This window comes from Schistocerca serialis, chromosome 1 (assembly GCF_023864345.2).
Source record: "Schistocerca serialis cubense isolate TAMUIC-IGC-003099 chromosome 1, iqSchSeri2.2, whole genome shotgun sequence".
In the NCBI taxonomy this organism is placed as follows: Eukaryota; Metazoa; Arthropoda; class Insecta; order Orthoptera; family Acrididae; genus Schistocerca; species Schistocerca serialis.
In genome coordinates, this window is record NC_064638.1 from 272,297,437 (window position 1) to 272,321,034 (window position 23,598).

At 41.9% G+C, this 23,598-nt stretch overlaps 1 protein-coding gene across 4 annotated transcripts in view; it reads right to left on the reverse strand.

Moving 5' to 3' along the window:
* The window catches only part of LOC126467730 (uncharacterized), a 216,203-nt gene that overhangs the window by 173,800 nt on the left and 18,805 nt on the right, over positions 1-23,598 (reverse strand). For all 4 annotated transcript variants that reach the window (XM_050096491.1, XM_050096490.1, XM_050096489.1 and 1 more), the window contains exon 2: positions 14,574-14,770. In XM_050096491.1, the coding sequence (XP_049952448.1) occupies positions 14,574-14,770 (197 nt within the window). The remainder of the gene's footprint in view (positions 1-14,573; positions 14,771-23,598) is intronic.

The following is a 23,598-nucleotide window of genomic DNA, read 5'->3' on the forward strand; positions in this document are numbered from 1 at the left end:
GGAAACCCGGTTTCCTGAAGTGCAATGCAAGAAGCAGGTGTAACACTCAAAGAGTTGGGAGAAAAAACTGCCGCACATCTGGTGGAAGATGACACTTTCTGCTGTCTGGGAAGGCATGAAGGGACCAAGGAGGCAGATTACACCTCAGGGTCACCTGCCACCAGCTGCAAGTGTTCGCATCCAGTACCACTGCATCCGAGGTGTCAGTAAGATCTAGGTCCTAAGGAGATGCCAGAGACTCCGCCTAACCCTCAGACGCAGAGCAATTAGGGAGCGATGGTGTGGGGGCCACCGGAGTCTCCCAATTCCTAACAGACTTCTCCTTTTTTTGTGTGCCGCCTCATCACTCTTTAGGGGCTTGCTGGGAGGGCTTCTCTGAAGTAGCTTCAGGGACAGAGGAAGACTGTGAAGCCCTTCGACCAGCAGCTAGTGGCTCCTTCAACCACTGGCTGGTGTCCACTTGTAAAAGCTTTGGGAGCAACAGAAGATGTGACCCTAGCCACCAGGAGGGGGGATGAAGATGGGGAGCCCTGAGAGTCCACTGGAGAAATCTTACACAAGGGGTGTAATGGCATCAATGAGGACAACGTCTTCGTAGTGACAGAGTAAGATGATAACATTTGAATAGGGTTCAACCTTTCATATTTCAGTTTAGCCTTGCGGTAAGACAGCCTGTCCAGGTTCTTGTACTCCATAATTTTATACTCCTTATGGAGTACCATGCTCTCTGGCGAGCAGGGGGAGTAGTGCTCTCCACAGTCGACACAGGTGGGAGGAGGGGCACATGAAGTATTCGGATGCAATGGACATCCCCAATCTCGACATGTGGTGCTGGAATTGCACTGAGAGGACATGTGCCCAAATTTCCAGCACTTAAAGCACCACAGAGGGGGAGGGACGTATCATTTGATGCACATTGGCATACCATCAGCTTAAAGTTTTCAGGTAATGAATCACTCTCAAAGGACAAGATGAAGGCACTGGTAGCAACCCTATTATCTTTAAGCCCCCTACAGACAAGCCGGCCGGACGAAGAGAAAATCCCACTGTTCTGCAACAGGAGGTTGAGATGAAAAATAATTCCCTGGAGCACGTTAAGGCTTTTACGGGGAGTAACCAAAAGAGGAATGTTACCCAGCTTGTCACAGATGAGTAACACCCGGGACTGGGCTAGGGATGCCATCAGAATCAGGACTGAACCATTGCGCATTTTGGGCAGAGCTGTCACTTCCCCAAACTTATCTTTCAGGTGCTCAACAAAAAATAGAGGCTTTGTATTTAGAAAGGAGTTCCCATCAGTTCTGCTGCACACTAAATAATGAGGTGAATATGGCTCTCTTCTTTCCATAGCCCCTTGTTCCTCCCACGGTGTAGCTAAGGATGGGAGCAACTTGGGGTCATACATCACATCATTCCTTCCATTTCTTAGAGACTGCTGGGGCCATTCAGTCCCCAGCAAAAGATGACTTTGCTGCATTCCACGTCATCCACCCCGATGCCACCCTCTTCAATCAGGGGCTCTCCCCCATGGGAAACACCCAGCCACAGCAAAGGCCACCTGGCATGATGGCCATTGCTGGGAGTCACAATGCCCCAAGTTATCGGCATCTACCCCTTGGCATATGTGGGGAGGTTGCAGTTCAGGTATCAGTAGTGCAATCCCTGTGTAGTCAGGCAGCTACAGCCAAGAGGGTACACAATGATCCCTCAACAACAGACTGGCTACCGTGCTGGATACTGGGTGCAGAGAAATCCAACATTGTCATGGGAGCAAAAGAGTACCACTGTGAACGGAAGAAGATGACGTACCCCAGAAGGTGTCTTCGCCCAAATAGCTGAACTGTGGGTGGAGTCGCAGAGCTGTAACAATAAGAGGACAGAAGATCTGAATGCACTATGGATATCAGGTGCACCACGTAAGGCACCCTTTTCCAAATGGCCTGCACTTCTATATAGAGTTTTGAAAATGTGAGATCAAACCCTAAAAGGGGATCAGAACTTATTAGGCCGCAAAGTGGGAGAATTCTTTTATCGCCTCTTACAACAGGCAGGAATACCTTGGGTCTATTCTAATCCCCAAATCCGGAGGGGGTGCAGTAATTAGTCATTTAAATTTTGTACAATCTGAGCTGTGAATTGAAAAACAGCATGTCCTATGGAGAGGCCCTCATGAATTTTAAATTGATGTTGACTACGTGTATTGGTTAGAAGAATCGTTCTTGCACACAGATTTTTTTTCTAGTGCCTATGACAAGGTATCAATGTTCTTTTTTGATGTTTGCTGCAGGAAACTCTCTACTTTATTGCCAACTTCTTTATTCATTTCTATTATCTGATTTCTGAGTATTTCATTCACAGACTCCAACAATTCCATCTGCTTCCTTTCCCTTTGTACTTCTAGATTTTCCAATTTCCCATGTGGGCTTACGATTCAATGTTCCCACCCTAATAAGTATTTTCTTTTTGTCTGACAGCTCCTCCTAAGTAGTCTGAATTACATAGGAGGAAGGCATCATGTTACTTTTAGCTGAAACTGCACAGCCTTTTACATAACACTACAGCAGCAGTTGAGGGTGCCCTTGAGCAAACCTCAAGATAGCACCTCAATTGCCATACTAATCTCCTCAATTTCTGCCAACTATGGCTGCTATCTCCCTCCCGGTTGAAGCTGCTCTGTATACATACTGCAACAGAGATGGATGCTGCTTCTGCTCGGAGAACAATATTGTTGATCTCCTGGTCCCATTTGTCTCACAGAACATTGTAGTCTTCACTGCAATTCTGGCAAGAGACCCTTACAAAGTACTACCAAATTGGTCAGTTGGGTCAAGGGTCTTTTTTTGTGCACATCTTTTGTTGCATTAACAAACTATAGTCAATGTCACAAACTACAAATTTGGGATGACTTAAGGAAGTCAGTTTTCTCAAAATGTCCACATTCTGACTGTCATGGTTTTACTGTTTAATAACAACCCAATTCTGCACATTGCTGCTGTAACTCAAAATAAAACTATGTGAACTAGAAGAAACATGCAGGTCATAAAAATCAAATGGCTCTAAGCACTATGGGACTTAACATCTGAGGTCATCAGTCCCCTAGACTTAGAAACTACTTAAACCTAACTAACCTAAGGACATCACACACATCCATACCCGAGGCAGGATTCAAACCTGTGCCGTAGCAGTCGTACGGTTCCGGACTGAAGCGCCTAGAACCGCTCTGCCACATTGGCTGGCTGCAGGTCATACATCAGTAATTTTGACTACAGACTTAAAAGGCTATATGGAATGTAGTGAAACAAGAGAATGGACAACTAGCCACAGAACAGCACAACATTACTACTGATCTGAATAGAAGGGCTATAAATGATGCATCACATGCAAAAAATATATTTAATAATCATTTCTTAAATATAGTAGAAAGTATGGTGACAAATAGTTCAAGAGAAAAATAACAAAAATATGTTGAAAAAGCAACTCTCATAAAATTCAATCATATGAATGATTGAATCTCCTTCGGAGATTTAGAAAATTTATATTCTCTCAAAAATAAAAGCTCATCTGGTTTGGTGATTGCTTGGTCGATTTGGGGGAGGGGACCAAACAGTGAGGTCATCAGTCCCATCGGATTAGGGAAGGATTGAGACAGAAATCGTCCGTGAAAGGAACCATCCCGGCATTTTCCTGAACCGATATGGGGAAATCACAGAAAATCTAAATCAGGACTCAGGTTTGAACCGTCATCCTCCCGAATATTAGTCCAGTGTGCTAACCACTGCGCCACCTCACTTGGTGTTTTGATGGTGTTTCCAACAGAGTACTACAGACCTTTTCTCACATAATAAGCCCTGTGTTATCTGAAATATGTAATGCATCACTAACTCAAGGCACTTTTCCAGAAAGACTGAAATATGTTGTTGTCAAACCTCTGTTTAAGAAGGCTGATAGGAAGAGACGTCAATAACTACCGACCTGTTTCACTACCAACACAATTTCCCAAAATTTTTAAGGTGATGTATTCTAGAATAGTATCTCACCTGAGCAACAATAATATCCTCAGAAAATCACAGTTTGGGTTTCAGAAGAGTTGCTCTACTGAGAATCTTAGGTCCACTATTTTTCCTCATATGTAAACAATCCTCCACCTAATATACAACAAGCTGACTTAAGTTCTTTTTTGCTGATTACAATATTATTGTAATCAATGCACGTATACACACACAAACAGAAGAAATGGTAAACAATGTTCTTAAAGTATCACTGACTGGTTTTCTGCGAATGGTCTCAATCTCAGCTTTAAAAAGACATAACATATTCAGTTCTCTGCATCTAGAGCTGCTACATCCATGATAATTATGACACACGGTGAGGAAATAATAAATCGGTTGGAAACTTTAAAATTCTTAGGTGTCCATATTGATGAGAATTTAAACTTGAAAAAGCACATACTTCATACAGCTATATGAAGATGATATCTCTTCCCAAAAGAACAGATACCATTGATGACTGTGCAGCTTCTCTAGAATGAAATGATAATTAAATCGAAACCCTTAGCTGCCGACAGGTGTTGTTCATATACATCAATGGGGACAGCTGAAAATGTGTGCCCCGACCAGGACTCAAACCCGGGATCTCCCGTTTACATGACAGACACTCTATCCATCTGAGCCACCGAGAGCACAGAGGATAGTGCGACTGCAAGTACTTATCCCTTGCACACTTCCCGTGAGACCCACAATCCCATCTGTCCACAACCTACATTCGTAGCGTTCCTAATAGATATTTGCCCATTCATTTCAGCTGTCCCCATTGTCAACAACACCTGTCGGCAGCTAAGGGTTTCGATTTAATTATCATTTCATTCTAGAGAAGCTGCACGGTCATCAACTGTATCTGTTCTTTTGGGAACAGATACCATCTTCATATATAGTTAAAGGTTATCCAGCCATTGACCTCCTCCTGTGCGAATGGGCACGCTTTGCCCGATCTCTTACAGGACTCGTCAGCTTAGTCTGGTGCAAGTATGTATTAGGAACATTACGAATGTAGGTTGTGGACAGTTAGGAATGTGGGTCTTGTGATATTCGCTATTTTTGGCTTAATTAAAACAGCAAATTCAGCCGAAAGGCAAATACTTGTTTATAAAGAATGATTAATATATAATAAGGCATCGCATGGCGACGGTGGAATTTTCTAGATAATGTAATTCGTCGTCTTTGGGCGGAAATATAAACAGAAAAGTACGGATGGATATGCGATCCTTCACTATTTTGTTCGCTGGAGAACAAATGAAGCCTTGAGCGCTAAAAAGACTTTTACTGTTTTTCTCGAGTAAGACGGACGCAGATTTGTGGCGGTCTGATCTAATTATTTTTACTAAATAAATAAAAACGTGTTCCGTCTAAGTTTTGAGTGAAGTGTAGGAAGAAGAACTGTTGTAACTTACCGTGACGAAGCACGAGCGACTCAAGAGGACAATGGCTATATAAAAGAGTGCTCAATGGACATGATATGGACATAAAAATCTACCGTCATTGTAGTATTAAGCTTAAGGTACGATATATGTTTTAGTTATAATAAATATTTGTTCTGGGAATACTGAATCATTTAGCAGTGCTCATTTCTATTATCTCCTCAGTATTATTTTCATTTTAATTATGCATTTTGCTAATATTACAGACTCCAAGATCAGCAGTCCAATGTGCGTGTTACATTGATAAAAAGAAAACTGTTTTATCGTCTTCTTGCATCAGCTTTAATATTGAATTTCTCTTTTGTGTGATGTTACAGTTGTTTTTGCGCCCTTAAGAACTTTCTGGTCCCTTAGGAAATTTTTTTTTTTGTCATAACAATAACTTCACAACCGGGTATGATCGTATCTACGATCATGAAGTAATTAGAAAGACGATAACGCAACTTCTTGATCAATAGCACGCTAGTTGTGACTGCCTCAAGCCACGCGAAACCGCAAGTAAAAACTATTCACATCTCATAATGCAATATTTTATGACAATGGTCAATCCATGATTCTTACGCCAATTGTGATTGATAAAACAGTTAGTTAAATCTCAATTTCCAACTTTCCATTGAATAGCAACATCACTTCTATTTTGTAACATCACACTTGGCGCCCGAACAGGGACTTGACCAAAAATTAGTTCAAATTCTTGGAAAATTTCTATGTGCTTGTGTTAATAAATGTTCTGTCGTTTCATGTACACATCGTCTCTCTGTGAGAATAACGGTCAATAATGCAGTTTAATTACCGAGAGAAAAGAAAAGAAAAGAGATGTGAATTTGCTGAGACAACATAGCGGTATTCAAGCCATCAAAAAGTAAGTCAGAATTTTGCATACGCAGTGTAGTGCTTCAGTAGCAACGTTGCTTTTCCAAGTCGATCCACATCCTTTCTATCTCCTTCCCGCTATAGAAAATCTGCTTTATTTTATCTTTCAAAGTAAAATTATTCGTAGTCTGATAATAGAAATTATTTCTCCCCATTGTTAGTATAGCTGTATTACATTTTCAACATGGTGGATAGTGTGCGCAATTTGCAGTGAAGAGCATCTTCATTCATTTGTCTGAAACATTTAGGTTCCATCTTGTCTTCTCGCCAGATAGAATTTCATTTGTTGCTCATGCGAGAGTGATGCTTTTAGCGGACTCACCACGTCACTGACAAACGACGAAAGCCTTGCGTAGCACCTGATTTACTGACGAAAATGGCAGATAGTAAACAGAGACAGGTGACAACAGGAGACGGGAGTGAAGACGTTAATAGTATTCCATACCCTTTACGATCGCGAACGGTAGGTTCCCGTGTGGAAACTGAACTAACCATGTCTGTAACAGGGGAAAGTGACCCTGAAGTCCAAACTCGTCCCGCTGCAGCTACAAATGACCTCGGTGCGTTAATGGAAATGCTGAAACAACAGTTTGACGCAGTAAATGAGAATATAAAAACACAAAATGAGACTATAAAAACACAAAATGAGACTGTTAACGCCCGACTAGATGCTATAAGCGAATCATTAAAAACAGAGCTAGGCACAATCAAAACAGATCTGCATAAAGAAATTACGGCTGAATTAAATACCCATTTGGGTGAGGTGCAAACTAAGATCAGTGATCAAATTCAGAAAATGCAGAAACAGGTGAAAAGTGAAATAGCTGAAGTATCTGGAACATTAAACACAAAAATTCAGGCAGCTACCAAAGAAATAAACTCAGTTAGAAATGCCGTCTCTGACATTGAAGGTGCAGTAGAGGATCTGTCGAGGCAGATAGACTCAATCAATATCGAAGAACAGGTTAAGAGCACCGTGAAAGCACACGCGGAGGCATTGTCGGAACACTACAGTGAATGGATAAAGGGTAAAGATATTTTTATCGAAAAGAAGGTCAGGGAGGAGCTTAGGGAGACTGTCAAGGATGTAACTTATGAAATCTTAGCTGCTCCTGGTAAGTCGGGAGACACAGTAGTTTCTGAATTGGGACAGATTCGGAGGACACTTACACGGGATCTTCCCGAGTGGAAGCAGCAAGTAGTGGACGAAGTCAGAATGCTGAGAAACTGGGTAGAAAATCCGCACACACATACGCAAACTATAGGGAACAACTCTTTAGACGGTGACGAATGTCAGTCAACTCCTTATCGTTCACCGCCTGATTACATGCAAAACAACAGTCCTGTTGAGTCCCGAGTAGGGAAACTAAATGATCCGCCCACAATTGTGAGTTTAATGCAAGAGGAAAGTGTGATTAAGCATCGCACTTTTCCTGTTTTTCATCCGCAGAAGCGAGAAATACACCCCATCGTGTTCCTAAAGAATTTTTCCGGCATATTTCCCAGGAGCTGGACAGACAGACAGCGTATTCAGTTCGTCACTGGCTTTATTTCTGGTGATGCAGCATTATGGGGAACGGAAATGGTAGACACGTGTAGGAATTATGAAGAGTTTGAGAAAATGTTCTTGGCAAAATTTTGGAGTAATGGGGTACAGCAAAGATTAAGGAAGGAGGTGTATGGTGCGGAAATTTTCAATGAGAAGCATGGAAGTCTCCGGCGATACTTTGAGAAGTATCTAGCAAAAATTAAATTCTGGGATTCTCCGATTTCTTCCAAGGACGTAATTATGATTCTCAAAAGCAAACTCCCTGTGTATATTAGAGAGAAATTAGTAAATGTGTCCGAAGAAGACACGGATGTATTCCTTTCTGTGCTGGATTCCTTAGATTTAATTAGCGAGGATGTGCGCTCCAAGGTTGGCAGCGGCAAATTCTTCCCTGGCAGCCAGCAGAATGCATCGCACGCGGACAACAATGCGCCCAAGGAGAGAGCGAGCTACTGCGACCGCTGTTACCAACCTGCCAGCGGTTATCAAAACGCAAACGGCAATAACTTTAAATGGAAGCAGAAAACCAATTACAGTAATCAGCAGAGATACCACCCAATTTACAACCACCAGGTACAACATCAGTACGGAAACCCACCCTTTAATTCTGCGCCTGAGCAGTATGGAAATTCTCCACAAACGATTGGTAATTATTCAAATGGGCCAGTGTACAATCAGAGTTATAGGTCGAAAAATAGCAAGTGGCATGGGCAAGGCGGAGGCCACCCAGCACATCAGAACAACTTTTCACAGAATAGAGGACCGCGGAACAATTTTCAAACGGTACCAAATGCGAACTTTCCTTCACAAGGAAATGGTTCTGCCGGCAACCAAAAGATCGGGCGACAGCAGCCGTCTCAAGTATTTTATTCACAAGTGAATGCACCCAGTGGATTTTACCCCTCTACACCGGCATTTGTACCACATAACCAGCACCAATATGAAACGCAACAAACACTTAAGGCCATGAATGACCAACAGGTTAAACATCCTGCGGAAAATTAGAGGCAGCGCCTTTCAGCCTCCAAGAGGTCGCTGCGGATTTTGAGTGGGGGTACTAACGAATACTCTGATTCTGAGTATGTTAATGCGATACGATACGACCATGTGACCGACTTACGAGATGACCTTGCACGTGACAAAGAAGCTCAAGACATTAACAACATTTATGATGAACAGGTCCAGGCTGCTATTAAGATTTCTATTGGCAACATTCCTTTCACAGCAGTTGTTGATACAGGAGCAAACATCAATGTCATGTCACCATGTCTCTTCAGACAGGTGTCTTCTGTTTCAAAAGTTTTATCATTGCCGATTCAGGGCTGCTCCATATCGGGAGCGATTGGTCCATTGAAACAGAGAGTTAGTTTACAGACACAGCCTCAACTGCAGATAGAATCTGTTTCGGTTTCCTGCCTCTTGCGTACTGGAAATTTCCTTGTGTGAACTGTTAATGATAAGTATTGTGTTGAACAGCGCACTGACTACATGGTAACGGCTACTACATGTCATCTTTAAGTATTAAATGCTATGTATGGAAAAATTGTTTATAGTGATGGACATGAACTGATATTTCTTCAACAAGCTGAAGCAGGAAATTGAGGTTGCACCAAGAATTTCAATTTAATTTTAAGTTAGTATTAAGAAAAAAAAAAGTGCTTGCGAGGCGATTGCCCGGATCTATATAAATATGTAAAGGTGAGAAATGGAGGAGGATGCGTAAATAAACACTTCTCTCAAGGTACAAGAAGATTTATAGATTTATTTTTAGTAATGTAAGTACTTGAAGTTCTGTAGTAAAAGCCCAAATTACCTGCTTAAAAAAAGGGTACATGTTCAAACAGTCCAGACAGTGGACAGGAGTAGAAGAAATAGCTTAAAGTTCAGTTAAAGCGTGCTGTTAAATGGAAAAACAAGTGGTAACCCGCATGTGTTCACGCAAGGAGACAATAAGCTGTAGTAAACTAAGTTAGGTGAAATACAGTACAAATAGAGGCAAACCATGAAGCATCAATAATGTAGCGTAAGTACTCCACGAGGCCATTAATTGCTATGAAAGTATACTATTTCCCTGTGATCTGAGCCCAATGTAAAGAGTATATGAGGAATGTTAGCTGACAAATTGATTTCAGTAGAATCAAGGTACTAAATAACCACACAGCAAGCCCCCTGTATCATAAATAAGTCCAAGTAAAGATCTTCAGAAGATCTGTAGTGTAATCTAGCGACCATTCAATACCCTAATTGAAGGCTAATCTAAAGAACAAGCAATGCAGTGATATTTAAACTTAATATTGACTATAACCTGAGTAAGACGTAGAAGTAGCAAAGCATGCTGTAAGGAAGGAGGTTGAAGTTTATATATGTGCCTATGTTTATTAAGATAATTTTATTTACATGCAGATTTTATTGCAAAAATGTCTCCTAAGACACTCCTCTTATGAAATCCATTTTCCTTGTGCCCGTTCCTTTTCATCCTGGTTCATTAACCCAGACCAAGGGTCGACTTGTAAAAGGCACGTGTGCTTCGAAGCAAAGCAGTGCTTATGAGAAATGAGACACGTAGCGTGATGAACTTCGCTAGCTTTGGTTATGTTTGTTATGGACCGGTTGCGTAAACCCAGTGAACTGTCGGTAATTCCATTCATGCAAAAAAATAGTAGACACGCGTTACCCTATTTTTTTTTAACAGAGAACGATTGCTGAGTACATGAAGCGAAGAGGGAGAACTATTGTTATCCAGTCTGCCCTCAAATATAAAAAAAAAATTTGGCAAGCACAAAGGAAAGCACAAAAAGAAAAAAAAAGATTCAGCGTTAAATGTGTACTCGTTAAGTAGTAGATATGCTGCGTGGCAGTAGAAAATGATCTTGGGTGCACTAAAGAATAAATGCAACGAGTGTTGCGAAACCTGTAGTTTTCATAATGAGGAGGTGAGCTCTTAAAAGAAAATTTGAAAGAATATTTTTAGGTTCACTAGTGAAAGCAAATCTTGAGATATAAAGAGTCCATTCATAAAGCAGTTGTTCACTGGACTTAACAAAAGGAGTGACCATTAATTGTAAATATTAGCTCGTAAGTGATATTTTGTAAATAGTAGAATATAAGTCTTTCTATACCAGTGGAGGAAACGTGCAAAATTGATTGTTTTGTAAATGAACTCCATCGGCGAAGGAACTAAGCACGAATGCTGTGTGAAGATGCACACTAAAGTGCGACGTGCATAATAAAAATAACTGTTCACTGTATACTAGTGGTAGTGTTGTACTGCAAGTGTAAAAAAGAGAAGTCAAGGCTACGACAACAGGTGCAACGCAAAGTTCAGTGTTGTTCTAAGTGCAGCGACAGCTAAAACATTCGTCGTCACTTACCTGTGAGCCTCATGGGAGGCAGTTGACAGAGAAGTATGGAGGCAGCTTCAGTGTCTGGCTCCTCCGATGGGAAACGCGCGCGAGGTGTTTGTATCGATGCACTCGTGTGATACGAAGTTCATAAAAAAAAAAAAAAGGAGCACTCGACGACCACCAGCTCTGTTACAGCCTGAGCGCGAACGGATACTAAGTATTGGAGCTCACGCAACACTGTGCAGCCGCTGTGAGTGGCTGACGTGTGGGTGACGAAACAATCCAAACTTTAAACTGCTAACCGCCATGACTTCAATCGTACATACTGGAGGAAAGACATTTGTACACTTGTGTGACTACATCTTCATATGTAAATTAAGCGATTTTCTTGAGTTGAAGTTAAGATGAGTGAGAAGTAGATTGTTAGATTACTCAGACCTTAAAGCCATTAATACCGGCACTCCTGAACACTGCTAAAATGAATTATAATCCTGTCTCTTGATGGACAAAGAAAATGAATGTGCACTATAGGAAGACCCTAAACTCCAGACCAGTCCCGATCCTTAACAAATGTATCCAGTAGCTTGTAAGTCATACTAATAATTTTCCACTTCTTCTGTTTCATATTGTAAATAAAAACCCGGGAAGCCACTTGAATTCCTGGCACCACAATGGAAAGGACAGATGTACTGCATGATGAACGCCGTAGACAGCTAACACAGAAAGTGAAAGCATCACGAAGTGTAGTGCTACGTTATTAAACTGTAATTGAACCACAAGGAGTCAACAGATGCTCGAACATTGTCCACTCTAGTTTAGTGAAAATAAGCACTCACTGTACTCATGTTTAGTTGTTAAGCTCAAGAGAAAGTAATTTCTGAATTCTATCCCCTGAAGAGCGAAATGAACGTTCACTTATTGTTATAAGCAAATATGGACCAAACTTAAATATGCACATAAATGTTAATCTTGGTATTATGGAATGAAGTGACTGATGAACAAAGAATGAAAAACTTTATTTTGAAAAATGATAAATATCTGATATATGTTTATAAATGTGATTTCAATTTATGTACTTTGTACGCCAGTAACGTTATGTAAATGTCACACCAAAAATCACGAATATCTCATGAGGACATGAGGATCGAGGTAATCCTTCGGCATTCCCTCTCTCCTCATGGGAGGCAATGTGATATTCGCTATTTTTGGCTTAATTAAAACAGCAAATTCAGCCAAAAGGCAAATACTTGTTTATAAAGAATGATTAATATATAATAAGGCATCGCATGGCGACGGTGGAATTTTCTAGATAATGTAATTCGTCGTCTTTGGGCGGAAATATAAACAGAAAAGTACGGATGGATATGCGATCCTTCACTATTTTGTTCGCTGGAGAACAAATGAAGCCTTGAGCGCTAAAAAGACTTTTACTGTTTTTCTCGAGTAAGACGGACGCAGATTTGTGGCGGTCTGATCTAATTATTTTTACTAAATAAATAAAAACGTGTTCCGTCTAAGTTTTGAGTGAAGTGTAGGAAGAAGAACTGTTGTAACTTACCGTGACGAAGCACGAGCGACTCAAGAGGACAATGGCTATATAAAAGAGTGCTCAATGGACATGATATGGACATAAAAATCTACCGTCATTGTAGTATTAAGCTTAAGGTACGATATATGTTTTAGTTATAATAAATATTTGTTCTGGGAATACTGAATCATTTAGCAGTGCTCATTTCTATTATCTCCTCAGTATTATTTTCATTTTAATTATGCATTTTGCTAATATTACAGACTCCAAGATCAGCAGTCCAATGTGCGTGTTACATTGATAAAAAGAAAACTGTTTTATCGTCTTCTTGCATCAGCTTTAATATTGAATTTCTCTTTTGTGTGATGTTACAGTTGTTTTTGCGCCCTTAAGAACTTTCTGGTCCCTTAGGAAATTTTTTTTTTGTCATAACAATAACTTCACAACCGGGTATGATCGTATCTACGATCATGAAGTAATTAGAAAGACGATAACGCAACTTCTTGATCAATAGCACGCTAGTTGTGACTGCCTCAAGCCACGCGAAACCGCAAGTAAAAACTATTCACATCTCATAATGCAATATTTTATGACAATGGTCAATCCATGATTCTTACGCCAATTGTGATTGATAAAACAGTTAGTTAAATCTCAATTTCCAACTTTCCATTGAATAGCAACATCACTTCTATTTTGTAACATCACAGTCTCACAGAAAGCGTGCAAGGGATAAGTCCTTGCACTCGCACTATCCTCTGTGCCCTCAGTGGCTCAGATGCATAGAGCATCTGCCATGTAAGCAGGAGATCCCAGATTCGAATCCCAGTCAGGGCACACATTTTCAGCTGTCCCCATTGATGTATATTGACAACATCTGTTGGCAGCCAAGGGTTTTGATTTAATTATCATTTCACTTCATACAGCCACATTTGCACTTAGAATCACTGCAAATCTTGAGGAGAGGCAAATCAGTAAGTTGACATATTTTCATTAAATAATGTCACAAGGAATAATGTTCTGGTGTAACTCATCTTTAAGAAAGAAAGTCTACATTGTTCAAAAATGTGCTGTACGAATAATATATGAAACTCACCCACAATCATCTTGTAGACACCTGACTACTGCTTCATAGTACATTTATTAACCCATTAAGTTCATTGTAAACAATGCAATGCAGTTCAGAAGGAACAATTACACACATAACTACAATACCTGAAGGAAAAATGACATTCATTACTCTACATTAAGGTAACCTTAGCGCAAAAAGGGGTGCACAGTCGCAATGCTGCAACTAAAATTTTTGATAACTTACCTAGTGCTACAATTATGTCTAACAAAAACAAGGACTTAAAAACGCTCAGCATGGAGCCATAGTTACACATTAATCTGTGATCTGAATGCAAAAAAAGCTCATTCCAGATCATTATGATTTATTCTGCAGATGATCCCTGGAATAAGAAACTAACTTAACTAGCAAAAAGCACTAGTCTTATTGGTTACCCTCAAGCCATTATTTGTATGACTCTTACAAAAAAGTAAGACAGACATTAGCTTACCAATACAAAACCTAACATAACTTCCAAATATGAATGGCAACAGATACTTATAATAATTTTTAAGAAGAGAGAAGATGATGAAAGATGTGACAAAGGATACATAGGAGACGAACGAATGTAATGTTAACAGAGATTCTGTACAAAATTAGTATCATATTTTTTTGAATATGCTAATTGAGTAAAGAGTCTTCATAAAGGCTTTTGTGTCTAATGATAAACTGATATCTACATTCTAACAAAGTTATTTTACCTGTTCATGGAAAGATTTGGCATGTCTTAATATTGCAATGGCATCACCAATTAGATTAACTCCCAATTCCTTCAAAAGATCCCTATTTAACTCAAGAACCATATTTAAATGGATTCTGTTTTGACAGAAGCTAGATGCATATGAGGCTGATACATTTGGTGGAATGCCTGCATCCCGGAAGAAATTCATCCACTCATCTGCAACAGGTTCAAAGCAAGAACATTTATTTGATACATATTTTCCAGTGAACCAATACACTATACAATATGTTTGATACTCTCCAAAATATTTTTATTAAAAACAAATTCTCGCACCGATCACAACAGATGTCACACAAAACCACTGCAGGGAATTGATCAGAAGTTTTTTTTAAAAAAAAATTGTAAGATATTAAGTTCCACTGATCATTCTCGGAAACACAATGGTGCTAACTGGCTAAAAATGTCTGTAATGAGGTTCTAATAATGTGTGCACAATATTCTAGCTATCTGTCTGTCTAATCTGCTATGGTTTCATAGTGAGCAAAAATTAAGGTTGTTATACAGTAACATTAGGATTGTTTACATAGGTTTACAAACCATCAGTGCAAAGTATATCACTATTCTATCAACCTTACTGTCTCCTTATTAAACATGTTCACAGTTGACTTCATTTTTAGATTTGATGCAGTTTGACATTTTAAAAGAATACTACTAATGCAGAAAACAGCAATGAAAGCTGGAAATATCTGAGCAAAACCAGCAATTGACCTTTGACTTACACATAAATGTACACATTGCACATATGTACAAACAGTGTAAGGGTGTATATTCAAAGAACACCACCAGAATTAACTTACAATATTGGTATGAACACTGTAAAAGCACATAAGGAGAAATATGAAATTGTGAAGTAAAAGCAAGCAACAAATGAATAGTACAAAGCAGAAATCCAACAGAAAATTTGTAACAAACAAAAGTTATACTTTCATAATAAGTAAAACTAAGTCTCACACTCTACAACTCAAGTCATAGCAAAAGAAAAAGTGACTTCTGGAGGAACAAACCAGTAATAACATAGAGTAGACATGTAATTATTCTACATGAGGTGGCATCACCTGACATCACTTTGGAAATCAAGTAGCTGTGGCAACATTACTGCTGACTGCCGTAGCACAACTAACCCAATCAAGCAGGAGCACCCTTTGACAAGACCTCGCCTACCAGAACACTGCACATACACCAGCCCAGGATCTGTCTGAGCCAGTTGTAATTCTATTGGGGTGCTGCAATGGAAGTGCACATTGGTTGGCCTATTGGTTTGGTTTTGCTGTGGACTTCGTTCACAGGCAGCCCTTATGTCTACGGTTAGGCTATTACGACCAGCCACTGAGGCACAGTTCTTACACAGCACAGGTAGAGTACATGGAATCCGTTGCGGGGAAGATTTTGAGTGAACGACTGAAGGACTGCACTGAAAGTGAAAAATGAAGCAGCTGGAAAAGTGAACTTATCTATATCTATATATGTACTTCGCCACTGTATGGTGCATGGTGGAGTGTGCCACTACTAGTCATTTCCTTTCCTGTTCCACTCACAAATATATTTACCCCATACAAGCCCAAATTTCTCTTATCTTCAAGGTCCTTATATAAAATGTAAGATGGGATAGTACCATCATTGTGCAGTCAGTTTCAAATGCCTAACATTGTCTTCCCTCCAGGGAATCGCATTTCAATTCATGAATAATCTCCATGGTACTCACATGATCACTGAGCCTATCAGTAATGTGATCACTGAGCCTATACAGTAACAAATCTAATGGCTCGTCTCTCAATTGTTTCAGTGTCTTCTTTTAATCCGACATGGTGGGGTTCCCAAACACTTAATCAATACCCAAGAATGGGTCACGCTAGAGTTCTGTATGTGGTCATCTCCTTTATAGAGAGCTACACTTTCTTAAAACTCTGACAATAAGTTGACCATTTGCCTTCCCTACTACACCTTTATGTACTCATTCCATTCATATTGCTTTGTAACATTATGGCCAGATATTTAATTGAAGTAGCTGCGTCAGGCAGCAGATTACCAATGCCGTGTTTTTCCTACTCATATGCATTAACACACATTTTTCTGCATTTAGAACAAGTTGCCATTCAACCAACTAGAAATTTTGTCTAAGTAGCTTGTATTCACCAACAGTCACTCAACAATGACACCTTCCCATGCACCACAGTGTCGTCAACAAACAGCTGTTAACTGCTGCTCACCTTTGCCATTAGACCCCACTCGTATAATGTGGCGAGGATTAGATGTCGCCAGGTAGTGTCATACGCTTTCGTAAATCAAAAAAGACAGCAACCAGGTGTTGGCATCTGGAAAAGGCTCTTCAGTCACCGGCGGGTGTCATCTTTCCCACTAGCAGAAACCTGGGAAGGGGGTGACCCAAGAGACCCCTACCAACCTATCGAGAGGAGCCAAAGAAGATTTACGCTTCTCTGGCAGAGAAGTGGGAACTGATATTCCCGATTGTTGGGAGGTGGGGGTTGCTCCCAAAGTAGGTGGTGAAGGAGCAACAGGAAGGGAAGTGCCCCCCACCCTCAACGGGGCAGGTGTAGGCTTCCGGCTCTGAGAGGTGACTGGGGTTGGCGGAGCTGATGGGCCTAGAACTGTTGTAGCGGCGGCGTAAGACGATTTCATATGTACAGGGTGTAGGCGTTCAAATTTCCTCTTAGCCTTAGTGTTGATCAGGGTCCCGTACTCCATGATTTTCCTTTCTTTCTGGAGAATCCTGCAGTCAAGCGAGCAAGGCGATTGGTGCTCTCCACAGTTGACACAGATGGGAGGGGAGGCACATGGAGTATTGGGATGTGATGGGCGTCCACAATCTCAACATGTGACACTGGAAGTACAGAGGGAAGACATATGACCAAACTTCCAGCACTTAAGGCACTGCATCGGGTGGGGGGGAGGGGGGGGGGTATGTATGGCTTGACGTCACAGCAGGAGACCATCACCTTGACCTTCTCGGGTAATGTGTCACCCTCGTAGGCCAAGATGAAGGCAATGGTGACAACCTGCTTATCCCTCAAATGCGGGTGGATGCACCAGACGAAATTGACACCTCGCTGCTCTAAATTGGTGCGCAGCTCATCGTCAGACTGCAAGAGAAGGTCCCTGTGAAATATGATACCCTGGACCATATTTAAGCTTTTATGGGGTGTGATGGAAACAGAAACATCCCCCAACTTGTGAGAGGCTAGTAGTGCCTGTGACTGGGCAGAGGATGCTGTTTTGATCAAGACCGCCGACCCTGAAGTCATTTTGAACAAGCCCTCCACCTCTCCAAACTTGTCCTCTATATGCTCCACAAAAAACTGAGGTTTCATTGACAAGAAAGATTCCATACCCACTCTCATACATAAGGGGTGAATAAGCTTCACTGCCACTTTAGCCTGGCATTCATCCCATGGTGTAGCCGGGGGAGGGGGGGGTCGTATTTCTTAGCACTCAAGTTAGACCTTGACCACTTAGAGACTGCTGGTGTTTGACCACCAGCAAGAGATGACGTGCTATGCTTCATGGCATGCCATCCACCCTGATGCCACCCACTCCGACCAGGGGCCCTCCCACGGGCACCACCCAGCCGCAGCAAAAGCCCCCTGGCAGGATGGCCATTGCCAGGAGTCAAAATGGCCCAGGGTGACGGGCATCTACTCTTCAGCATACGTGGGGAGTTAACATTACAGGCATCAGCAGAGCAATTCCTGTGTGGTTAAGCGGGTACAACCAACAGGCAACATGGCCCACCACAATGGCCCAGCTATTGTGATGGATATCAGGCACAAATGGACTAAGATGTCAATTACAGTCAACAGTGCACAAAGTAACACTGCACAGAGGATGAAGGAAAATGCACCCAGGAGGGTGACCTCACCCAACACTGGAGAATGAGTGGAAGTGCAGATCCACGCTGACAAAGTCTGCGACAGGTCTCAGCACGTGATGGACACTATGCACCATATAAGGTGCTCTTCCCCAACTGACTCGCTCTTTGGGAAAATTTTGAACAAATGGAGGTCAAACCCTACAGCAGATCATGATATAAAGGCCCAAACATGTGAGGCTCCTTTTAGTCGTCTCTTAAGACAGGCCTATTATAATCCCCGGACCCACAGGGGGGAGGTAAAATGAAAAACCAGATCAGCTCGATGGCATTGTCTGCTAGCACCAGAGGCAGCTTTTCAGCAAGTTTAAGGTCTTGCCGCAGGGTGGCCAAATTGGGGCAGTCCAGTAGCATGTGAACCACTGTCAGATGGGCACCACACCAACAACAGGGTGGATCCTCACATCATAGGATATGGCCATGGGTCATCCAAGTGTGGCCAATGTGAAGTCGACAGAACAGTACACCCCCACAACAAGCAGTTTGTTCAGAGAAACCAGGACAAACCAATCTGTGTTCCAAGCTTCCAACAATTGATAGCATAGTCAACTGAAGTCCCCATTCCGGTACCTCCATCTTCAAAGTCGGAATCTTGGTAGCCAACTTGGCTGACACATCGGCATGTTCATTCTCTGGGATCCCAATGTGACCTGGTGCCTTGACACAGATAGCCAACAATCCAGCTTGATGGAGTAGGAAAGGAGATCCTGGACAGCCACAACCAATGTTTGTTGAAGGTAGCACTGGTCGATAGCCTGATGCAGTTCTGGTGCACTGTTGTGGGAGCTGGATCTCTCTGTCAGGAAAGGAGACACGGTAGTTCTGATGCACAGAGGAGCAGTGAATGTGTATAGCATAGTTGAGCAGCAGTTGGCATCCGAACTGTAGTGGAGGTACCCCAGCCTCTGCAAGTAGTCTGTTCACAGCATTGATCCAAAAAGCAACTGTCATCAACTGGACCCAACAGTGGTGTATCAGGTCGAGCATCCATAATGCTGAAGGTGATGCCAAGCCGCATGTCACACTCCCATGATTAATATGGCCAAGGATCAGAGCTTTGTAGAGCCACAAGAGTGTAGAGCAGTCTGCACCCCAGTTGGTGTTACTGAGGCAGCATAGTGTATTATGGTGTGACCAGAACATTTGTTTAAGTTGGCGAAGATGGGGAAACGACGTCAACTGGGCATTGAAGACCAGTGCCAGAAAATTACAAGACTCCATCACAATGAATAACTGATCACTGATGTAGAGTTCTAGTTGTGGATGGCACTGTTCCTCACGGAAAGATTGGATAAGAGGTGGCAGGCATCCACATAGTCCCCATTTGCCCATTTGTGAAGTTGGTGAAGTATGTTGTACCTCCAAATCATAAGAGGTCAAAAGACATACTAACCAAATGATTTAGGCATAAGAGAGATTCCTGTATCACATTAACCTGTATTACATTATCAAGGGCAGAGAGGTAGTGCCTGAGACAGCACTGGGAGCAGCAAAGGTGAGGCAGCTGTTGACCATGCGCTCAACCCATAAAACTGGTAAGGGCTGCACTCCAGTAACTGTTAGGGCCAGTGTGCGCCTTGTCTGGTCTGCATAATCAAAATAATTTTGCCTTCTTCCAAGTCTTGGGGCACTGTCTACCAAACCAGATCTGACTGAAGTAAGACAGAAGCTTGCCTTTGGCTCCAGGCCACAGGTGACAGAGCCCAATATAATGAATCTAACTCAGTCATGCAGCAGTGTATCTGACCATGGACAGAGCTGTTTCCAATTTCCACATGGAGAATGAGAGATTATAGACCTCTTCTCTACACAAGAAGTGGAGCCTCAGAACCTCTGCAAAACAGCTGAGGTCATAAGTGCCCTCACAGTAAAAAATCATGTCTCTAGACACATCCACCAAGACTCCATTTTTCAACAAGGCCATAGGAGGAGGTGTACTGCCTTTACTTGAAACCCACCTTTTTGAGACCTGAACTTACACAGTGTAAGTTGACCAATTAATGGAAGCTGCAAATTCCTTTTGGAGTTCCTCTTCTGTTCTTTTATCACTTGCCTCACTTGTGCTCTTGCAAGAAGGAAGAAATTTTTCTGTAGGTAGATGGTGTTCGAAAGCTGCATTGCCTGGCTCCAATGGACGAGTGACACTTGTCATTCCACCAAGGCACAAGCATCTTCTGAGGCGATGGCTGGACTGGGGAATAGAATCTGCAACTGCTTGTTGGACCACACATGTGACATAGCAAACCATCTCTTGGGCACAATCCTTTTGTTCAAAGGTGGTCTGCTGACGGTATCGCAACCAATTTGCCCTTTGAACCATCCATCTTCGCAGCCCCTATTGACCATCATCCATGACAGCATACAAACCCATACTGGAAATTTGTCACTAAAATGCATATCTGTGGCTACTTCGACTGAACTGAGTCAGCAATAACTGGGAAGCAAAAACGAACATCATTGGCTGAAGATGACTCTGCAGCAGTAGAAAAGTGTGTCATCTGACCAGAGTTCAAAAGGCAGATTGTCTCTGTATGGATGCAGCACTCCATAATTCAAAACCTGGAGCAACTGGTACCTGTGCCCCAAAGCACATTGTGTGCACTGAAGTCACCCATAAGAAAGAATGGGTGGGAGAGTGCCCGAAGGAGTTCTGTTAATACATTTGCATCCAATGGATCTCGAAGTGGAAAATATAAAGAAAATACTAACTGGTGTGAGAATTCCAAATGCAACTGCTTGTACAGTTGTGGCATGAGGGACGGGAAAGGATTGGCATCTGTCATCAATAAAAACAACCACTCAACCCTAAGCCCAGTCTCCAGTACCATCGTTCTTCCTGTAGGGGTGGTAGCCCCTTAATAGAGGTGTGTCAGTGACTTTCAAATGAGTTTCTTGTAAGTAGGTGCAGAACAGTCTCTCCTCAGCCTGGAGCTGCAATTCTTCCAAATGTGATTGGTATCCATTTAAGATACACTGAAACAGGGAAGTCCCTGTTGGAGCCATTGATTAGTGATGGTTGTCTTTGTCCTATTCCCTCCATTGTAGTGACTTACCTAAGAAAACAGGGGGAACGTGAGATGGATCCCAGTTTTCTGGTTTCTCCATAAGGATACCTGGCATTAACCATAACATCAGCAATGGAAAGCGATGTTGCTAACTGACGTGCTAACTGATCCAAAGATTTTTCTGCCACTTTCTTTGAATTTGAACAACTTTTGATTTGATGTTTTTCCTTACTTATGGGGGTAATCATTTGCATGAGCAGAGGGAATGGCTTTATGGGCTTCTGGTGGTGATATGAGGCTGAGGCTCCAGTTCCATCATTTATGGATTCTGGATGATTTCGGTTTCAAGTGTAGCTTTTCCCCAGTGAGTATACTGACAAGTGTACATACTTGTACTTGAATCTGTGATGGAGGCATCACACTTGGCGACTGGCTTCTCAAGAGACAATGCAAAGGAAGTAAGAAACATTGGAGGCTGCATAGCTTTGAAAGCTTTTATGGTGTCATCATAGGGTGTGCACCTAGTGACTCTATTCCTTTGTTCTCCTTTTCTCATTATATACACCACACTTCCTGTTCTTCACTGCGTGAACCCCGGGACAGCTTATACACTTCAGGGGAAGTGTATAAGAGTAGCCTGATTCAAGAATTGACTCTCTACACTTTCCACTCATAGCCCTCCCGTTACAAATCTTAGTGGTAAGAACAAATCTTTGACATTTGGAGCATCGCAATGGGTTGGGAACAAATTGCCAAACCTTAAGGTGGATACAGCATACGAGAATATGTTCAGGTGAAAATTACAATAAATGTTACAGTTTTTTCCAGTGTGCCACTAATTCTCCTCACATAGATTTCCATGTTCTTGATACCCTTATTTTTCTACTCTTTACATAACTCTTTAGGTCTGTGTCCATTATAACGGAGCAGATAGCCACCCTTACAGAAGTTAACAGTGTTATGTAAGTCAACCACAACAGGGTACTCAAGCACTTGCATCCCAAAAGCTTAAGTTTCTTGGTTCGACATGGCATTATGAAGTAGTTAAATACTTTTTCAAAGGATCCAGCAATATCCTTTAATGCCTTGTAAAAAGTTACGCCTTCTCAAAGGTTCCCTCTGTTTTCTTGAATACAATTAAAGTGTTGTGGCAGATTAGTGTATTATTACTATAAATCTGAGGCTTCTTCTCAGGCATACTGACCAACCAAACTCTCCTTGTTGGGTGGGTGTAGCTATTACCTGCTGGTACACCCATTTTGTCATGAGTAGATGTGAACTGAAGTCACTCCATAAAGATCCCAGAGGCCTCTAGGGAAATAAATGCCTAAGCAATCCTTATATAACTTCGGGGAGGGGGAGGGGGGCAGGTGTCCTGGAGGTTACCCACTAAAGACCATTGTAGTCTAGGCAGTGAAGTCAAGACTCCCATTCTCCAAAACACACAGTGTTCCACTACCACACCTGATAACAGTTCCTGCAGCATGCCCAGAGTTTATGGTAGAAGAGGTCAGGTGGCAAAGGTCAGTCCGCAGATCAGGAAATGTACGACTGCTGTACTTGTATAAAACCACTGTTGGAGGAGCTCCATGGGACACAGCCTTTCCTTCCCTAAGCGTACCACAAGCTTGAAGAGGACCAGACTGGCAAGATTCGGAGAAAAAATCTAGCGCTCCTCATGAGCAGGTTGTTCTCCCTGGACTATGTGGGCTACTGAAAATTCACAAGGATGGATCCCCTCTTCACCCCATATTAAGTAACACTTGAGTGACTACCTAGTGTTTGGCTAAATATCTTACTTCTGTGTTGAGACATCGCTTAGGAAAATGTGACCGTCACATGCACTCAGCAATTTTCCAACCTTCCTGCTTCTGGCAGTACATTGACAACATATTTATGATGTGGCTTTGTGGAACGGCAACACTACCTATGTTCCTCCTAGCATCAGAATTATCTCCACTTGAGTATTAAGTTCATCGAGGAAGTGGAAAATGATGGCTACCATTTCTGGATGACGTGGTTAAAACAAAAGCCTGCAAAACACTGGAAGACAGCACTTGTCGGAAACCGACTCATACAGAGTTATTTTTCCAGGC